At 35.3% G+C, this 19,930-nt stretch overlaps 1 protein-coding gene across 1 annotated transcript in view; it reads right to left on the minus strand.

Moving 5' to 3' along the window:
• Positions 1-19,930, minus strand: part of Tex11 (testis expressed 11) — a 478,576-nt gene that overhangs the window by 136,309 nt on the left and 322,337 nt on the right. Inside the window, exon 17 of the mRNA XM_033760433.1 lies at positions 18,666-18,768. Within this exon, the coding sequence (XP_033616324.1) occupies positions 18,666-18,768 (103 nt within the window). The remainder of the gene's footprint in view (positions 1-18,665; positions 18,769-19,930) is intronic.

Consider the following 19,930-nt stretch of genomic DNA (forward strand, 5'->3'; position numbering starts at 1 on the left):
TTTTTTTTTTTAATGGAATGTGCTGAATGTCTATAATTTTGTTCAGATGACTGCAGAACCTGGAAAAGCTATTGCTGCTATCAATGCATAACATACTATTATTAGTCTTTATATGTATACACACACACACACACACACTCACACATATATATATACATATACATATATATATAAATTGAATTTTGGGAAACTTTAATGGTGCTGCCAACTTTGGAAAAAGTCATCCCAATTTACTGTGTTGAGTTGGCATTGTATAGAAATGGACAACCATATTGGTCTAGAAATGTTAATTTATTTTTATTTTTAGTTTTTATTTTTTTTCCATGTGTACAGGGGTAACACATTGTACTAAATATGTAAGGTCATATCTACGTGGGTTTGATTACAGAAACTAAGAAAGTATTCTCTAAATAATGAAAAGAAGAATAAGGTAAGACTATAAGAGCGAGAAGCAATTTAAATATGTTCAGGGACCATTTTCATCTCCAGAATTAAGGATTATTTTAATGTTAACTCATTGCCTTTTCTCTTTTACTTTGCTTTTTAGTTTTATTTTAGGATTCCCTATTTTTAATGTTCATACAGAGATTTCTTTAACTGAAATACCAAATAGTTTCTTTGGTGTGAAAAACTATAATAGTACTCAGGATCCTAATGATATAATTAATAATGTGAAATAGGAAGTAAAGAGCTAAAGGTGTAGGGAAAGTGGGAAGGGTGGGTGAAAGGTAACGAGAGAGGAAAAAATATGAGAAACTGAAAAAATGGAAATAAAGTGTTTGTAAATGGGGAGGGGAGGAGGGGGTAAAGGCAGGGCAGGGACAAGGGGAAAAAATGAGAATCAAGACCTATTATGTAAAGGTACAGAATCCCAATGATGAATGTAATTGTATTGTATACCTAGATTGTGCCAATAAACTCAATAAAAAGAAAAAAAATAAAATAGATGGTGTTGGAAAAACTGGATCTCTAACTGCCAAACATTAAACTGGACCCTTATCTTTCACCATGCATTAAATTAAAATCCAAGTGGATTAAAGATCTAAATACTAAAACAGAAACACTAAATTTGCGGGAAAATAGGTTAGGCAGAACTCTTGAAGACATTGGCATAGAAAAAGACTTTATGAACAAATCCTCAGTAGCACAGGAACTAGCACAAAGATTCAACAACTGGGATCTCATCTTATTAAAAAGCTTTGCAGTGCAAAAGAAGCCATCAACAGAAATAAGAGACAAACTACAATGTGGGAAAAAAAAATTACCAGCTGCTCCTCAGACAAAGAACTATTATCTACAATATATAAAGAACTCAAAAATATCAGCCCCCCCAAATATAAAGACCCAATTCAAAAATGGGCATCTGAAATGAATAGACATTTCTCAGACAAAAGAGTAAAAGGAGCAAGTAAATATATGAAAAAATGTTCCACATCACTGGTCATTCAAGAGATGCAGATGAAAACAACACTGAGATTCCACCTCACCCCACAAAGAATGGCTGCTATCAAGAAATCAAACAATAACAAATGTTGGCAGGGTTGTGGGGAGAAAGGAACCCTTCTCCCTTGTTGGTGGGACTGCAACCACTATGGAAATCAATATGGAAATACTTCAAAGAGCTGGGACTAGAGGTTCCACTTGACCCAACCATCCTCTGCTGGGTATCTTTCCAAAAGAATTAAAAGACTCATATCACAGAGATATATGAGCACCTATGTTTATAGAGGCCCAGTTTGTAATAGCTAAAACTTGGAAACAGCCCATTTGCCCATCAGTTGTAAAATGGATAAAGATGATATGGTTTTTCTATAAAATGGAATATTATGCAGCCATAAAGAATGAGAAATTAGATTTGTTCATAGGAAAATGGATACATGTTGAGGATATACTCCTAAGTGAAATAAATAAGTTACACATATGTAAATACCAAATAGTTTCTCTGGTGGAATAAACTATAATAGTACATAAGATCCTAAGGAGATATTGACCATGTGAAATAGGAGGAAAAGGGCTAAAGGTGTAGGGATATTGAGAAGGGTAGGGGAAAGCTAATAAGGGAAAAGAAAGAATATGAGAAAATGAAAAAATGGAAATGAAGTGTTTGTAAAGGGTGAGGGCAGGAGGGGTGAAGGGAGGGCAGGGACAAGGGGTAAAAATGAGAATCAAGACCTGTCATGTAAAGGTAAAAGATCCCAATAATGAATGTAACTGTACTGTATACATAAAATGTACCAATAAACTCAACGAGGAAAAAAAATTTTTAAAAACTGAAAGCCACCCACCTGGAATCTGCAAAGTGGTAACAGTGGAAGTATCAAAGCAGTTGAATGAGGCTGTAGAAAAAAATCAAATCAGAAATAATTTCTCACATAACTTCAGAGAGGATGACCATAATGAAGGCTATGATTAGTGAATCTAGAGAAGATACAGACAAAAAAACATAGAAGAGCTTAGGAAAATGATGGAAATCATGAATGTCCAACATAGCAAAGAAATGGAGTCCATTAAACAGATTCAAACAGATATCTAGGAGATTAAAAATTCTATACATAGAGAATATGTATATGTATATGCAGCAGAATGAACTAATGTGAGGACAGAATAAGAGATCTAGAAGACAGAATTGTGGTTCACTATTATGAAAAGAATCATGAAAAATCATTCCAATAGCTGCTAGATGATGCAAAGAAGAATATCATAAGATTGATTGGAGTCAGTGAAAAAGCAGGAAAAAGTTCAAAAATCATAAAAAAACCTGTTCACACAAGTAGTGACAAAAAACTTTCCAAACACAGAAAAAGAATTTGACATATAGATAAGTGAGGCATACAGAACTCTAAATAGGTATGATAAAAAAAATACCTCAAGGCCTATAATATGATTATAGAAATTCAACACAAGAACAGAATATTAAAAGAAATAAAGAATAGAGAAAGAAATAAAACATCTATAAAGGAAAGCCCCTCAGAATTACAGCAGACTTCTCAACCAAAACCTCTAATTCAAGGAGAGATTGAAACAAAATATTTCAAGCCCTAAAACAACTGCCAACCCAAATTGATGTACCTTGCAAACTTATCTTTTAAAATTGATGTAGAAATACGACACTTCCATGAGTAAAATCACTTGGACAAATTCATGACCACCAAACCAAAGCTCCAAAATGTTCTGAAGGTTATTCTACAAAGAGATGACAAAGACTATAACTCCAAGAACTCATACAGAATGAATCCACCAGGCAAGGCAAGTGACTAAACACAGGGAAAAAGAGGTAATAAAAATCAGGAAAATAACATGTCAAGAATACATGTCAGGTATTATACAAGTCAATACACATCAGTTATAATCATCAATGTAAATGATCTCTATTCAACAATCAAAAGAAACAGACTGGCAGAATAGATCAAGAAGTAAGATCCAACAATATGCTGCATGCCAGAAACACATTTAACTTGAAAAGAAATTCATAAACAGAAGATCAAAGGATGAAAAACAATACTCCATGGACAGGGACCCAGAAAAAGCAGGGGTAGCTATACTATGTGAAGACAAAATAGATTTCAAGCCAAGATTGATCAAGAGAGACAAAGAAAGTCACTATAACCTTGTTAAGGGAAAAATTGAAAAGGAAGAGATAACAACTGTAAATATATATAGGCACCAGCACAGCCAACTTTTTAAAACATGTACTAATGGACATGAAAAATCAAATAAGCACTAATACAGTTGTAATGGGAGACCTCAATATCCCACTGAAACAATCAGACTGATAAATTAGACCAAAAAAATCAACAAAGAAATATCAAAACTGAACCAAAACTGTGAACAAATGGACCAGTAGATGTCTATCGAGTGTGCTACCCTGTAACAACAGAATACATATTCTCAGGTGCACATGAGATATTCTCCAAAAGAGACTAAATTCTATATCATAGAACATGCTTAAGTAAATAAAAAGGAACTGAAACTATCCCATGCATATTATCAGATCATAGTGCAATAAAATTGGACATCAATGGCAAAAGAAACCAGAAAATATTCATAAACACATGGAAATTACATAACACCCTCCTGAATGCTAATATGTCACAGATGAAATTAAAGAAGAAATTAGACAGTTGCCACCTTAAACAATAATGAAAATACAACACAATGGAACTTATGGGACATAAAGAAAGCAGTTCTATGAGGGAAATTTATAGCAGTAAATCTCCACATCAGAAAAACAGTACCACCTCAAATAAATAACCTATTGTTGAACTTTAAGCTTCTAAAACTAAAGAACAAGTAAAATTCAAAGCTGATATGAGGGAGGAAATTATAAAAGTTCAGAGAAGAAATTAATGCAACCGAGACTAAGAAAACAATTCAAAGACTCAATGAATTGAAGAGTTGGTTCTTTGAAAGATTCAATAAAATTGAGAAACATTTAGCCAGTCTTAACAAAAAAAAAAAAAAAAAAAAAAAGGAAAAGACTCAAGTCCATACAATTAGGAATGGAAAAGGTGAAATCATGAATCCTGCAGAAATCCAGAAGATTATCAATACCTACTTCAAGAACCTGTATTCTAATAAAATGGAAAACACAAAAAGGCAGATTCTTTGATACATATGAATTACCAAAGCTGAGTCAAGAAGATATAACAATTCTAAATAACCTGATACCAGTTAGTGAAATTGAAGGTGTAATTAAAAACATTCTTATGCTGGGTCTTCATGGCTTCTATCATGGTCATGAGCTCATTTATTTTTTTGTCAGTTTCTGTTCTAGAGTCTTGAATCATGATTTACATGTTGCGCACCATCTCTATGGTTATCTGAAAAAGTATTTCTGTTTTGAATTTTTCTAGAGCCTGATTGATCTGTTTTCTTACTTCCTGTGCTATGAGTTCAGAGTGTCCTGGTGGTTCACTATCAGAATTTTCATCCTCATTTGCCCTACTGTTTTCCATCAGTGACATGGAAGTCTGTGTTTGTGTCTTGCTTAAGTGTTTTGTCATTTTTATTTTTTTCAGCTTTAATTGAATTTATTGGTACATTTTAGGGATACAGTACAGTTACATTCATTGTTGGGATCTTGTACCACTACATGAGAAGTCTTGGTTCTCATTTTTTCCCCTTGCCCCTGCCCTCCCTTTACGCCCTCCTCCCCTCCCTATCTACAACCACTTTATTTCCATCTTTTCATTATCTCACATTTTTTCTTTTCCCTTTTTACCCTTCCCCTGCCCATCACACCTTCCCTACACCTTTAGCTCCTTTCTTCCCATTTCTCAATGTCACTAATCTTATTAGGATTTTCTGTATTATTGCAGATTATTCACACCAGAGAAACTATTCAGTATTTACATGTGTGCCTTATTTATTTCACTTCGGAGTATATCTTCAATATGGATCCATTTTCCTATGAATGAATCTATTTTCTTGTTCTTCATGGCTGAGTAATATTCGACTTTATAGAAAAACCACAGCTTCTTTATCCAGTTTCCAACGGAAGGGCAAATAGGCTGTTTCCAAGTTTTAACTATTACAAACTGTGCTGCTATAAACATGGGTGTGCACACTTCTCTGTGATATGATTCTGTTAGTACGTTTGGAAAGATAACCAGCAGACGAATGGTTGGTCAAATGGAACCTCCAGTCCAAGCTCTTTGAGGTATCTCCATATTGATTTCCATAGTGGTTGCACCACTTTGCACTCCCACAAACAATGGAGAAGGGTTCCTTTCTCCCCACAACCCCGCCAACAAGTGTTATTGTGTGATTTCTTGATAGCGGCCATTCTTTGTGGGGTGAGGTGGAATCTCAGTGTTGTTTTCATCTGCATCTCTCGAATGATCAGTGATATGGAACATTTTTTCATGTATATACTTGTTGCTTTTACTTCTTTGTCTGATAAATGTCTGTTCATTTCGGATGCCCATTTTTGAATGGGGTCATTATATTTCGGGGCACTGATTGTTTTGAGTTCTTTATATATTCTAGATAATAGTCCTTTGTCTGAGGAGCAGCTGGGAAAATTGTTTTCCCACATTGTAGGTTGTCTCTTATTTCTGTTGGTTTCTTTTGTAGGGCAGAAGCTTTTTAATAAGATTAGATCCCAGTTATTGATTCTTTCTGCTACTTCCCATGCTACTGAGGATTTGTTCATAAAGTCTTTTCCTATGCCAATGTGTTACAGATTTCTGCCTAACTTACCTTCCAGCAAGTTTAATGTTTCTGTTTTAATATTTAGATATTTAATCACCTTAGATTTTAATTTAGTGCATGGTGAACGATAAGGGTCCAGTTTTAATCTGTGGCAGGTTGAAATCCAGTTTTTCCAACACCATTTATTAAAGAGGCTATCTTTCCTCCACTGAGGATGGTCAGCTCCTTTGTCTATGATGAGGTAGCTGAGTATATCTGGGTTTGTTTTTGTGTCTTCCAGTCTGTTCCACTGATCCTCAGGTCTGTTTCTTTGCCAGTACCATGCTGTTTTTATCACAGTGACTAGATTCATTCATAGGAAAATGGATACATATTGAGGATATATTCCGAAGTGAAATAAATAAGTCACATGTGTAAATACTAAGTAGTTTCTCTGGTGTGAAAAACTAAAAGTGTAAATACAAATGGTACAATTGACAATGTGAAATAGGAAGAAAAGGGCTAAAGGTGTAGGGGAAAGGAAATAAGGGAAAAGAATAAACATGAGAAAATGAAAATATAGAAACAAAGTTTTTGTAAACAGGGAAGGGTGGAGGGGGTGAAGGGAGGGCAGGGGTGTGGGGAAAAATGAAAACCAAGACCTGTGAAATAAAGGAACAAGATCCCAATGATGAATGCAACTGTACTGTATACCTAAGAAGTACCAATAAACTCAATGACAAAATAAATAAATAAACAAACAAACAAACAAATGCTCCTGGAAAAACTGGGTTTCAACTTGAAAAAGATTAAAACTAGACCTATATCTCTAACCGTGCACTAAACTAAAATCAAAATGGATTAAAGATCTAAACATTAAAACAGACAAACTAAAGCAGCTGGAAAAGAGTTTAGGTAGAACTCTTGAAGACATTGGTGTAAGAAAAGATTTTATGAACAAAACCTCAGGTGCCCTTGAACTAGCACAAACAATCAACAAATGGAATGTCTTCTTATTAAAAAGCTTCTGCACAGCAAGAGAATCAACCAATAGTGGGAAGATACAACACTAAATGTGGGAAAAAATTTTCACCAGCTCTTCCTGAGAAAAAGTCTACTATCTAGAATGTATAAAGAACTTACATAAATCAAGCCTCCCAAATATAAGACCCAATCCAAAAATGGGCACCTGAAATGAACAGACATTTCTCAGACAAAGAAGTAGAAATAGCAAATGAAGATATGAAAAAATATTCAACATCACTGGTTATTTGAGAGATGCAAATGAAAAGAATGGTGAGATTCCACCTCATATCAGAAAGAATGGCTGCTATTACAAAATTAACCAAAGATAAATGCTGGTGGTAATGTGGGGAAAGAGGAACACTGCTCCACTGCTGGTGGGAGTGTAGACTAGTACAACCATTGTGTAAATCAGTATGGAGATACCTCAAAGAAGTAGGATGGGAGGTTCCATTTGACCTTGCTATCCCCCTGCTGGGTATCTTTCCCAAAGAATTAAAAGAATAATATAACAATGATATATGTCCACCCACATTCATAGCAGCACAATTAGTGACAGCTAAAACTTGGACGCAGCCTGACACAATGCAACTGCCCATCAACAGGAGCCTAGATAAAGAAAATGTATGTTTTTAAAATAAAATACAGTGGAGGCCTACTCAGCCTTAAAGAATGAGAAACTAGCGATAGGCATGCCCCTTCGACCCATGACCACAGAGGAGCCCAGCTGCATGGGTACAAATACAGCGGTGTTTGTGTGCCTGCTAACCTCCCACAAACAGGAGAAAGAAGGCCTCTCTAAGGCTCCTAGATGAAAATTGAAGCCCACTGGAAAAGTAAAGAAAATTTCTGTGATAAAGGCACACCACACCACCATAGTTGGTAAATTGTATAGAACAGCACCTCACATTGGAACCTGGTCTAACTTCAGGGGAAAAACACCTGAAACCTTCAGTAGAACCTTGCAGAGTTCAACCCAGCAGGAGGACAGAGATCTCAACTTGGTCCTTGCAGCCAAAACTCAGCCTGAACCTCAGGGGACAGCTGTTGACTTATTGAGACTTCTTAGCTTAGACCTGCACAGTCCTACACACACCGTCTATTATGTCAACAGTGGCATACCCTGAAGGAGACCCTCTGCTTGTATTTGTATTTTTTATTTTTAAAGTAATATTTTCATGTATCTTTAATCATTTAAGAATATTTTTATCTACCTTTTTCTTTTCTCAATTTTTTTCTTTTTACATATTTTCCTTTCTCTCCTCCCCCCACCTTAATCTCCATTACTCTCCCTTTTTGTTCATGTTCCTACCCTAATTTGAATTTATTTTATTTCTTTTCCCTTTCTTCTTTTATTTCTTTCAATTGCCATTAGTTTTAAAAGAAAGTGATAACACTCTTTAGTCTCCCTACTGCTATTAGTTTGTTCTGTTCTTGGGAATGTTTTGCTCTGTCTTCTCCTCTACTCTTCAACAGCCCCATACTTTGTGTGATCTTCCTGTGTCCTCTGACAGCACTTCTAACCTTTCTCTATCCTGTCTATCCCTCCATCCCCGACTCCTTCTAAATCCCCATCCTGAAGAGTAAATTTGCTATATTGAAGAGTTTATTCACTATAAATACATTTTGAGCTGGTCCTTGATTTTTATTTCATTCCCATGGTAAAAGGTGATAGATTGATAACTACCTCAAATTTTCATCTTCTAAGTTGTGCTTGATGCTTTTGTGTTGCTGAGTATCCCTGGTTCTAAGGTGTTGTGATTGATCTAATCAGTTGTGCTCCCTGGAATAATGAAAATGAGTTTGCCTCAGAGACATTAGAGATCAAAACCTAAAGACCAGTTATATCTGGAAGATGGATGTATTAACCCAGGAATTAATACAAGGACAGTACCAACAACCAAAATAGAAATGAGAAGACTTTTAAACAAAGCACAAACACGGACTTCCACCCCGCCACAGGTAAACTCTGGGAAAAATGAGGTGGGAAAGTCTGACAGTCAACAATCTGGACACCCTGAACTGATAACACTAGAAGTAACAAAACAAATAAATGAGGCTCTAGAAAAATTCAAAACAGAAAAAATTTCCCAGATAACTACAGAGATGGTGAGAAGAATGAAAGACATGATTAGACTCTAGAACAGAAACGGATAAAAGAATAGATGAGCTCAGGACCACTATGGAAATGAGTGCCCAGCCTAGGAAAGAAATGGAAACCTTGAATGCCCAATATAGGAAAGAGATAGAGTCCAGGAAACAGATTCAAACAGATATCCAGGAGATTAAAAACTCTATAGAAAGCATTCACAGGAGAGGGAATGAATGTGAAGATAGAATTTCTGATATAGAAGATAGGATTGGGGTTAGTGATCATTAAAAGAGACATCTCTTAAAAACAGTAAGACCATGAGAAATCAATCCAACAACTCTAAGATAATGCAAAGAAGAATAATAGAAGACTAATAGGTATCCATGAAGTAGCAGGACAAATGAAAAATTACAAGAAAAACCTGTTCACAAAATTAATGACAGAAAATTTCCCCAAGGAAGGGAAGAATTTGACATACATATAAGTGAGGCATATAGGATTCCCCACTAGTCACGATTTTAAAAAAATCTAAACCTAGTCATACATTAATCAAGATCCTGGAATCCCAAAAGATGAACAAAATACTACAACCAGTTAGAGAAAAGAAACAAATCACATGCAAAGGAAAGCACATCAGAATCACAGCAGACTTTTCAACACAAATCCTCAAGTCAAGGAGAGCCTGGAGTGAGGTATTTCAAGTCCTAAGAGAAAACAACCTCCAACCTAGGCTGATGTATCCTGCAAAACTATCTTTCAAAACCGATGGAGAAATAAGATACTTCCATGACAAAGAAAACCTGAGAAATTTCATGAACACCAAACTGTCACTATAAACACTTCTAAACAATATCCTGGAAAAAGAAAATGAAGACCACAACTCCATCAGGGCAAACAGATAAAATATACTAGGCAATGCAAGAAATTAAAGGCAGAAGCAAAAGACCTCTACACTGAAAACTACGGCACGCTGAAAAAAGAGATCGAAGAGGATATAAGAAAATGTAAAGATATCCCCTGCTCCTGGTAAGGAAGAATCAACATAGTGAAAATGGCCATACTACCAAAACTGCTATATACATTCAATGCAATGCCAATTGAAATTCCAACACTATATTTCACAGAACTAGAAAAAATAATACAAAAATTCATTTGGAACAAGAAGATACTTAGAGTAGCAAAAGCCATCGTAGGCAACACAGACATGGTAGCGGGTATAACAATTCCAAATTTGAAACTATACTACAAAGCCAGTGTGATAAAAGCAGCATGGTACTGAAAAAGAAAGAGACCTGAGGATCAGTGGAATAGATTGGAAGACACAAAAACAACTCCAGATGTACTCAGCTATGTCATCTTTGACAAAGGAGCCAACCATCCTCACTGGAGGCAAGATAGCCTCTTTAATAAATGGTGTTGGAAAAACTGGATTTCAACCTGCCAAAAGTTAAAACTACACCCTTATCTTTCATTATACACTAAATTAAAATCCAAGTGGATTAAAGATATAAATACTAAAAGAATCACTAAATTTGCTGGAAGATAAGTTAGGCAGAACTCTTGAAAATATTGGCATAGGAAAAGACTTTATGAACAAATCCTCAGTAGCATGAGAACTAGCACAAAGATTCGACAACTGGGATCTCATCTTATTAAAAAGCTTCTGCACTGCAAAAGAAACCACCAACAGAGCTAAGAGACAACCTACAATATTGGAAAAAAATTTTACCACCTGCTCCTCTGAAAAAGGACTATTGTCTAGAATATATAAAGAACTAAAAAAATTAGACCCCCAAATGCAAAGGCCCGATTGAAAAATGGGCAATTAAAATCAACAGATATTTCTCAGACAAAGAAGTAAAAAGCAGCAAGTAAATATATGAAAATATGTTCCACATCACTGATCATTTGAGAGATGAAGATGAAAACAACACACCCCACAAAGAATGGCTGCTATCAAAAAATCAACCAATAACAAATGTTGGTGGGATTGTGGGGAGAAAGGAACCCTTCTCCACTGTTGGTGGGAGTGCAGACTGGTGCAATCACTGTAGAAATCAATATGGAGATACCTCAAAGAGCTGGGACTAGAGGTTCCATTTGACCCAGGCATCCCTCTGCTGGTTATCTTTCCAAAAGAATTAAAAGAATCATAGCACAGTTATATATACATACCCATGCTTATAGCGGCACAGTTTTTAATAGCTAAAACTTGGAAACAACCCAAATGCCCATCAGTTGGAGACTGGATAAAGAAGACGTGGTTTTTCTATAAAATGGAATACTACTCAGCCATAAAGAATGAGAAACTAGAAACATTTAAAGCTAAATGGATGCACATTAAGGCTATACTCTTAAGTGAAATAAATACAACACACTTGAGTAAATACTGAATAATTTCTTTTGTGTGAAAAATTAAAAGTGTAAGTAAGATTCAAATGGTATAATTGGGAGTGTGAAAATGGCTAAAGGGAAAGTAGGATGGGGAGGGGAAAGGAAATCAGGGAAAAGAAAAACTGAATAAAAGGTAATACAGTCTTTGTAAATAGAGAAAGGTGAAGGGGGTGAAGGGATGGCAGGGGTATGGGGAAAAAACAAGAACCAAGACATATCATGTAAAGGTACAAGATCCCAATGATAAATGTAAATGTATTGTCTGCTTTAAATGTACCAATAAATCTAATTTAAAAAAGAATGAGAAACTAGAGACATTTATAGCTAAATAGATGCACACTGAGGTGATACTTTTAAGTGAAATAAATAGGACACATATGTTTAATTAATGAATTGTTTCTCAAGTGTGAGAAATTGAAAGTATAAATAAGGACTCAAAGTTATAGTAGATAATTTCAAATAGGAAGAAAAGGTGTAAAGGTGAAAAGGAAATGGGAGGGATAACAGAAAACAAAGATGGGACTGCAATTAACATGAGAAAAAAGTGGAAACAAAGACCTTGTAGATAGGGAGGGGTGGATGTGTTGAAGAGAGGGCAGGGGAATGGGGAAAAAAGAAGAACCAAGGAAGATTATGAAAAGGTGCTAAATGTCACCACATTGTATACCTTAAATGTACAAATAAAATTAATTAATTTAATAAAACAGAACTATAGGCCAATCTTAACAATGAACATAGATACAACAATCCCCAGTAAGATACTGGCAAATAGAATGCAGATCATCAAGACATCATATACCCTGACCATATGGAATTCATCCTAGAAATGCAGGGATGGTTCAACTTATGCAAGTCGATAAATGTGATCTATTATATTAATAGAGCCAAGGATAAAAGCCATGTGATCATCTCAATACATGCAGCAAAAGCTTTTGTGAAAATTAAACACCCATTCATGATTTTTTAAAAACAAACAGAAAATTGGAAGAGATGGTCTCTACCTCAATCTGATAAAAGCCATCTATAAAAAACAAATAGGCAACATCATACTAAATGGTCAAAAACTTAAATCCTTCAAACTAAAATCAAATACAGTATGAGGATGACCACTATTACCATTCCTCTTCAGTACAGTTCTAGAAACATTATCCATAGTAATTAAACAAGAGAAAGAAATAAAATGAATAAAGATAGGAAAGGAAGAAGTCAAATTGTCATTATTTGCAGATGACATGATACACTATATAGAAGACCCAAGAATTCCACCAAAAGTCTTCTAGACTTAATAACCAAACTCAGTAAAGTAGCTGGATAAAAGGTCAACACACAAAAATCTATAACCTTCCTGTACATAAACAACAGACTCTCTGAGAGAGAAATGGGGAAAACAATTCCTCTCACATAGCATCCAAAAATTGAAGTACCTACAAATCAACCTAACAAAAGAAATCAAAGACCTCTACTCTAAAAACTATAGTACTCTGAAAAAAGAGATAGCAAAGGATATGAGAAAATAGGAAGAAACCCCTTGCTCCTGGGTCAGAAGAACCAATATAGTGAAAATGACCATACCTCCAAAACTGCTGTACGGATTCAATGCAATCTCAATTGAAATTCCGACAGCATATTTCACTAAAGTTGAGAATCCAATCCAAAAATTCCTTAAGAATTATAAGATACCAAAATAGCAAAAGCAATCCTAGGCAACAAAGACAAAATAGGGTGTATCACAATCCCCAACTTGAAACTATACTACAAAGTCACTGTGATAAAAACAGCATGGTCCTGACAAAGAAATAGACCTGAGGATCAATGGAACAGACTAGAAGATGGAGAAACAATTTCAGACACATTCAGCCACCTCATCTTTCACAAAAAAAGCCAAACACACTCACTGGATGAAAGATAGTCTAATTAATGGTGCTAAAAAAATTGGGTCTCAATTTGACAAAGACTAAAAGTACATCTATATTTCTCACCATGCACTAAACTAAATTTGAAATGGATTAAAGAGCTAAATATTAAAGCAGAAACACTAAACTGGCTGAAAGAGAGGTTAGGTAAAATTCTTGAAGACATTGATGTAGGAAATATTTCATAAATATAACCTCAGTTGCTTGGGAACTAGTACAAACAATCAACCAGTGGGATATTTTCTTATTAAAACCTTCTGCACAGCAAGAGAAACCACCACCACCATGAAGAGACAACCACAATGTAAGAAAAAAATTTCACCAGCTGCTTCTCAGACAAAAGTCTACTATGTAGAATATATAAATACTTAAACAAGTTAGGCCTCCCATATTTAAAGATCCAATCCAAAAACGAGCATGTGAAATGAAGAGGTTTCTCAGACAAAGTAGAAATAGCAAGTAAACATATGAAAAGATGCTTAGCATCACTGGTCATTTGAGAGCTAGAAATGAAAACAACACTGATATTCCATCTCACCCCAGAAAGAATTGCTGCTATCATGAAATCAATCAATAACAAATGCTGGCAGGGCTATGGGGAAAAAGGAACCCTGGACCATTGTTGGTGGGAGTGTATACTGGTGCAACCACTGTGGAAATCAATATGGAGATACCTCAAAAAACTAGGATTAGATCCAGCTATTCCCCTGCTGGGTATCTTCCCAACATATTTAAAAGAATCATACCAAAGTGATAAATGTGCACCCATCTTCACAGTGGCACAGTTTGTAATAGGTAAAGCATGGAAACAGCCCAATTGCTCATCAATTGGAGAATGGATAAAGAAAATGTATTGATTTAAATAGAATGGAGTACTTCTCAGCCACAAGGAATGAGAAATTGCAGATATTTATAGCTAAATGGATGCACGTTGAGGTGATACTCAAGTGAAATAAATAAAACACATGTAAATACTGAATCGTTTCTCTGGTGTGAGAAACTGAAACTGTAAATAAGGATCAAAATGTATAATAGATAATGTAAAATAGGAGAAAAGGTGTAAAGGGGAAGTGGGAGAAGTAGAGCAAAGTAAAGAGGGAATTCAATTAACACAACAAAATGAATAAATGGAAACAAAGTTTTTGTAAATAGAGAGGGGTGGAGGGGTTGAAGGGTGGGCAGGAAATTGGAAAAAAATAAGAATCAAGATATATTATGTAAAGGTTGAAATCTCCAAAGATTAATGTCACTATACCTAAAATGTACCAATAAAATTATTTAAAAAAGAAAACCAATTAATAGAAACAGCTATGTTACCTTGGCTATAGTAATAAAATCAGCAAGAATTATAGCATCAAATACAAACTGAATGGTGAAAACCCATAGGATCAATAAGTACCACCTTTAACTATAGAAAGTAGATCTAGAATTAAAGTATGAATAGTAAGACAACAAAAATGTATATCACCTATTAATATACAGAAATTACCTACTAAATGGAACAATTAACCTCTAGTAACAATAGAGCAGCATTCAATAGCAATTGCAAAAACTTAACTGGCTATCTGAAGATTCATGAAGCTTAATGCTTAAAGTAAAGGTAGAGAGGGTGGGGTGCCAGAAGATTAAGAAAATCCAATTTGAGAAATTAATGCGATATGATAAAGAAGAGCAAAAAGTGAGTGGGTTGTCCTAATGAGGAATAAAAGGAAATCATCACTGTTAGAGAACAGTCACAGGAAAGAACGCACATGTATACATATTGTAAAACATCATGTTGTACATGATCAATATACACAGTTTTATCAATTAAAAATTAATTTTTTGGGCCCAAGATTTATCTCAGGCATACCATGTCTGCCTCACAATTACAATGTCCTGAGTTCAATCCCTGGTACCGGAAAAAAAATTTTTTTTGAGTCAAAGTCTCATTCTGAAGTTCAGACTGGACGTGAACTCACTATGTAGTTCAGGTTAGCCTTGAACTTGCAGTGATATTCTTGCTCCAGCCACCTGAGTGCTGGGTTTATAGGTATGTACCACCATACCCTGCAAAAAAAAAATAAAAATTTTAAAAGAGATAACATGTCCAAATATATAAAGATCTCTCAAAACTCAATAATAATAAAGGATACAACATAGAAAACTGGACAAAAATTTCACCACTCTACCAAAGAAGATATATAGATGGCAGATATTACATCAAAAGTTTGGCAGTTACAGAAATGCTAATGAAAAGCACATTAAAATGTTACTGCCAAACTTTTAGAATGACTAAATTTTATGTGGACAATTCAAAAGTCATGAGGATATCAGTAAATTGGAACTCTCCTGTAGAGCTGATTCAAATGTAAAATTGTATAACCCCTTTGCAATACGATTTGTCAGTTTCTAACAAAGTTAAATTCCCAGTATAGTCTCAAAATCCCACTACTAGACATTTAATCTAAAAAAGTGAAAATCTTATCACAAAAAAATTTGTAAAGGATGTTTAGAACACCTTTCTTTACAAGCACCCAAATGAGAAAACATACATATTGTTAAACTGGTGAATTCTGTACTTGGGACTATTGCTCAATTTTTAAATTTTATGTGAAGATAAAACAAAATTTCAAAACAACATAAGTGTGGCATTTTCTTCAAAGTAGTTACTCAGAGTACAAGATATAGACATAAAATATTCTTACAGAAAATAAAATAGCACAAATCTTTCTTTGCAATAAACTAAGAGAGCCTAGTAGTATAAATGAAACAAATTAGCATATATAAGTGCTTTGGATACATTTAAAATACTTGATATATTTTGAAACATATTAAAATGCTTTTGATACATCAGGGAATTATTTTAACTTCTCTACTTCCTATTTATCTATTTATTTATTTTTGTGTGTGTATATATATATATATATATGTGTGTGTGTGTGTGTATTTTGATTATCTCAGAGACACCATGTAATATTTGTTTTTGTATCTGACATTTCAATTAATATTATATTCAAGTTGTATCTATTTACCTACAAACACTTTGAGTTTATCTTTCTTTACTGTTCATCAATTTTTTGGTTTGTTTTTTATCACTCATCCATTTTTAAAAACTGTGCTTACAAACAACCAGTATGGATGACTTTCAAATATATTTTACTAAGTGAAAGAAGCCAAATTCAAAAAACTTCACATCATATGGTTTCATTATATGATATTCTAAAAAAGGTAAAAGTATAGAGGAAGTAAATGATCAGTGATTTTCAGAGCTGAATATGGTGGGAAAGAAAAACAAAGGGGCCTGAGGTAATATTTTTTCTACATCTGGATTGTGGTGGTAGCTATATGACTGTATGCATTTGTCAAAACTTACAGAATTAACATAGATAAACTTCATAGCACCATATACTGGCAAGAGTAAATACTGTTATATGTATCTTCAATAAACTTAACTTTAGCTGGGCATGGTGGTGCACACCTGTAATCCCAGCACTTGGGAGGCTGAGGCAGGAGGATCGCTGTGAGTTGGGAGATCAGCCTGGGCTACATAGCAAGTTCCAGGTCAGTCTCAACTACACAGTGAGGCCCTGTCTCAAAAAAAACAGACAAACAAAAAAAATAAATAAAATACAATAAAAAATAACTTTAAAAAATTGTAACATAGTTGGGGAAGAAATAGATTGAATTGTATTTTAAAAGTAAAATCATTATATTTTAATTTAATGTTGAGCTTAAAGGTTTAATATGGAGTCTATTTTTTGTCACTTTGGCTAGCAAAGTATCCAAAAAATTAAAGTTTTTTTAACATTAACAGGTAATACAATTATCCAGAATTCTTTAATGAAAACAGTGGTGATGGACATAACAGTAATATTAACCTTGATACAGACCTGACTCCAATTTACAATTTCTCAATTACTGTACAGGTATATTATACTACCCTGAAATATTTCTTTTTCATCGTAAAATTATTTTTGTATGGATTAAATAAGAGCTGCTTGTACATAGTAAATGTTCATATATAGTTCCTTAATTAAATCAGAGTAAGTTCTGCTTGGATCCATTCATTCAAACTTCTTTTTTTTTTCTGGTATCAGGGGATCAAACTCAGGTCCTTACACTTGCAAGGCAGGCAGTGGCACCACTGAGCTGAATCCCCAGCCCCGTTCAAGCTTCTTGACTTCCTTCATAAAAGGCAGTTTGGAGCTCAGTCTGCTTCAGTATTTGCTCCACTATTCTGAGGGCTGAAAGGATTAATATCTGAGCATATGTATACCTGTAACTAATTCAAGATACATGTGTGTATGTAGATACATGAGCTAGGAAACTATACCTGACTTAATGGGAAGGATGCAGTATTGATAGAGTTAATACTATAGGTGCAATTCAAATAATTCTACTTTGTGGAAAAAAACTCCATTTCAAAGCTGAATCTTTTATTAATTTAATAAGTGAAAGTGTCAATAGATACCCTGAAGACCTTCATTCCCTGAGGAAGATTCTTTTTTTTTTTTTTTTTTTGGTACCGGGGATTGAACTCGGGTCCTTGCGCTTGCAAGGCAGGCCACAGAACTGCTCAGCTAAATCCCCAGCACCTGATGAGGAAGATTCTTAACTGATGAAGGTTTTTTGGGGGGGTGGGGGAAGGTTGAGACAAGGTCTCTCCATGTTGTCCAGGTTTGCCTTGAACTCACTATGTAGCCAAGGCTGGCATCGAACTCCTGCCTGGGCCTCCCAAGTGCTGGGATTATAGGAGTGTGCCATCATACCCAGCTCAAAGGTTGTTTTTTGTTTGTTTGCTTAAATGACCTCCTCTGTAGCTTTTAAAACTTTTGGATAGGCTGATTTAAATGACAGAGTACAAAAAAAGTACACAATAAAAAGACTTCCCCAAAACTTGTCTCACCTGTCCTCTTCAGATTCCCAAGATAAGTCTTTTTTTACTTTTACATAATGTTCCACAGTCTCTTTTTGCATTGATTTATAACTTTTACATAGGAAAAAAAGAACATATTCAGTTGCATTATCTTAAAAACAATGTGTGCTTTTCTATTGCAAATTATTTCTTCTTTGAAGATTTTTATTCTTTGTATTCACAGTCAAATAGACCTCATAAATAACGTTTATACCTCTATTAGAATCACTCTCCAATATTGCGATCTTGAATACATAAAACTGAGTGAAAATATTTGTAGGATCCTGTTGTTCAGCTTCTGTCACTGCCTTTTTGGCCTGGAATGAGAAATATTGGATGTATTTTATAAAAGCTACAAAGAAATCCTTAACATATTTTACTAATATCATTAAGGTAGATATAATGGCTGAGGGATACTCAAGAATGAAAACACAGAAATCAAAGGAAAATCTTTATAAAGAACTGCTCTCTTAGAATGCTAAAGGAGTCAGGTGTGGTGGTTGTATGCCTGTAAACCCAGAACTCAGGAAGAGGAGGCAGGAGGACCACCGTTAGTTCAAGGCCAGCCTATAGTGAATTCAGAGCCAGCCTGAAATACAAAGCAAGACCTTCTCTCAAAAAGCAAGCAAGCGAACAGACCCAGGAAGGCCCCAAAGACCCCGGAGGGGGTCTCTTCAGCTGCCTGCCTGCCTGAGATCACCCGGCGGTGGGGGCGTGACCTCCTGGCCTGCGCGACAACAGACCCAGGAAGGAAGGCAGCCATGCAGGCGCCCTTGGAACACCCCCACGACCTTCCCCCCTTCCCGTTCTCAAAGCTCCTGCTTGGGCCAGTCCTTAGACCAACTCTGCAGAGGCATAGGTTCTCATGAAGGGTACTTTTCTGAGCTCCCAACTGTGAACATCTTCAAAGAAAGGGCAGGGGAAACCTGTAATAGAACTGAGTGGAGTTCAACCCTGAGGGTAAGGAAACTAAAGTCAGGCCTTGTAGATTGTGTTCAGTCTCAGTCGTGGGGAACAGCCATTGGCTAGCTGAGACCAGGGGATTTGGTTCTGCATATGACTGTGCATGTGGTATAATATGAGATCAGAGACAGCCTGAAAGAGGACCTTCAAATTCGTTTTATTTCTCTCTCTCCTTTTTCTTTTTTCCTCATTCCACCCTAAAATTTCTTTCTTTTTTCTGTCCTCTCTCTCCAACTCAGTCTCTTGCTCCACCATATTGTCCCTCATCTCCCTTTCAATTCCAGCTCCTGCCCTAACTCAGACTTCTTCTTTTATTATTTTTTGTTTTTAGGAGGGGTTTCTCTTTATGTTCTTTTCTCCAGTCATTTTACCTCACTCATGGCTCTGTACCTTCAAGGGAAGGCAAGCGCCTGTTATTGTTAAGGGGATATATTCTTGTCCTTATTCCTGCACTCTCTCTACCCCCCCTGAAGTTAATAGCTTTGTAAAGATAGTAAGGTAATTCTACAACCTCTG

This window comes from Fukomys damarensis, unplaced genomic scaffold (assembly GCF_012274545.1).
Source record: "Fukomys damarensis isolate Sample0158 unplaced genomic scaffold, DMR_v1.0_HiC HiC_scaffold_39, whole genome shotgun sequence".
Taxonomy (NCBI): domain Eukaryota; kingdom Metazoa; phylum Chordata; class Mammalia; order Rodentia; family Bathyergidae; genus Fukomys; species Fukomys damarensis.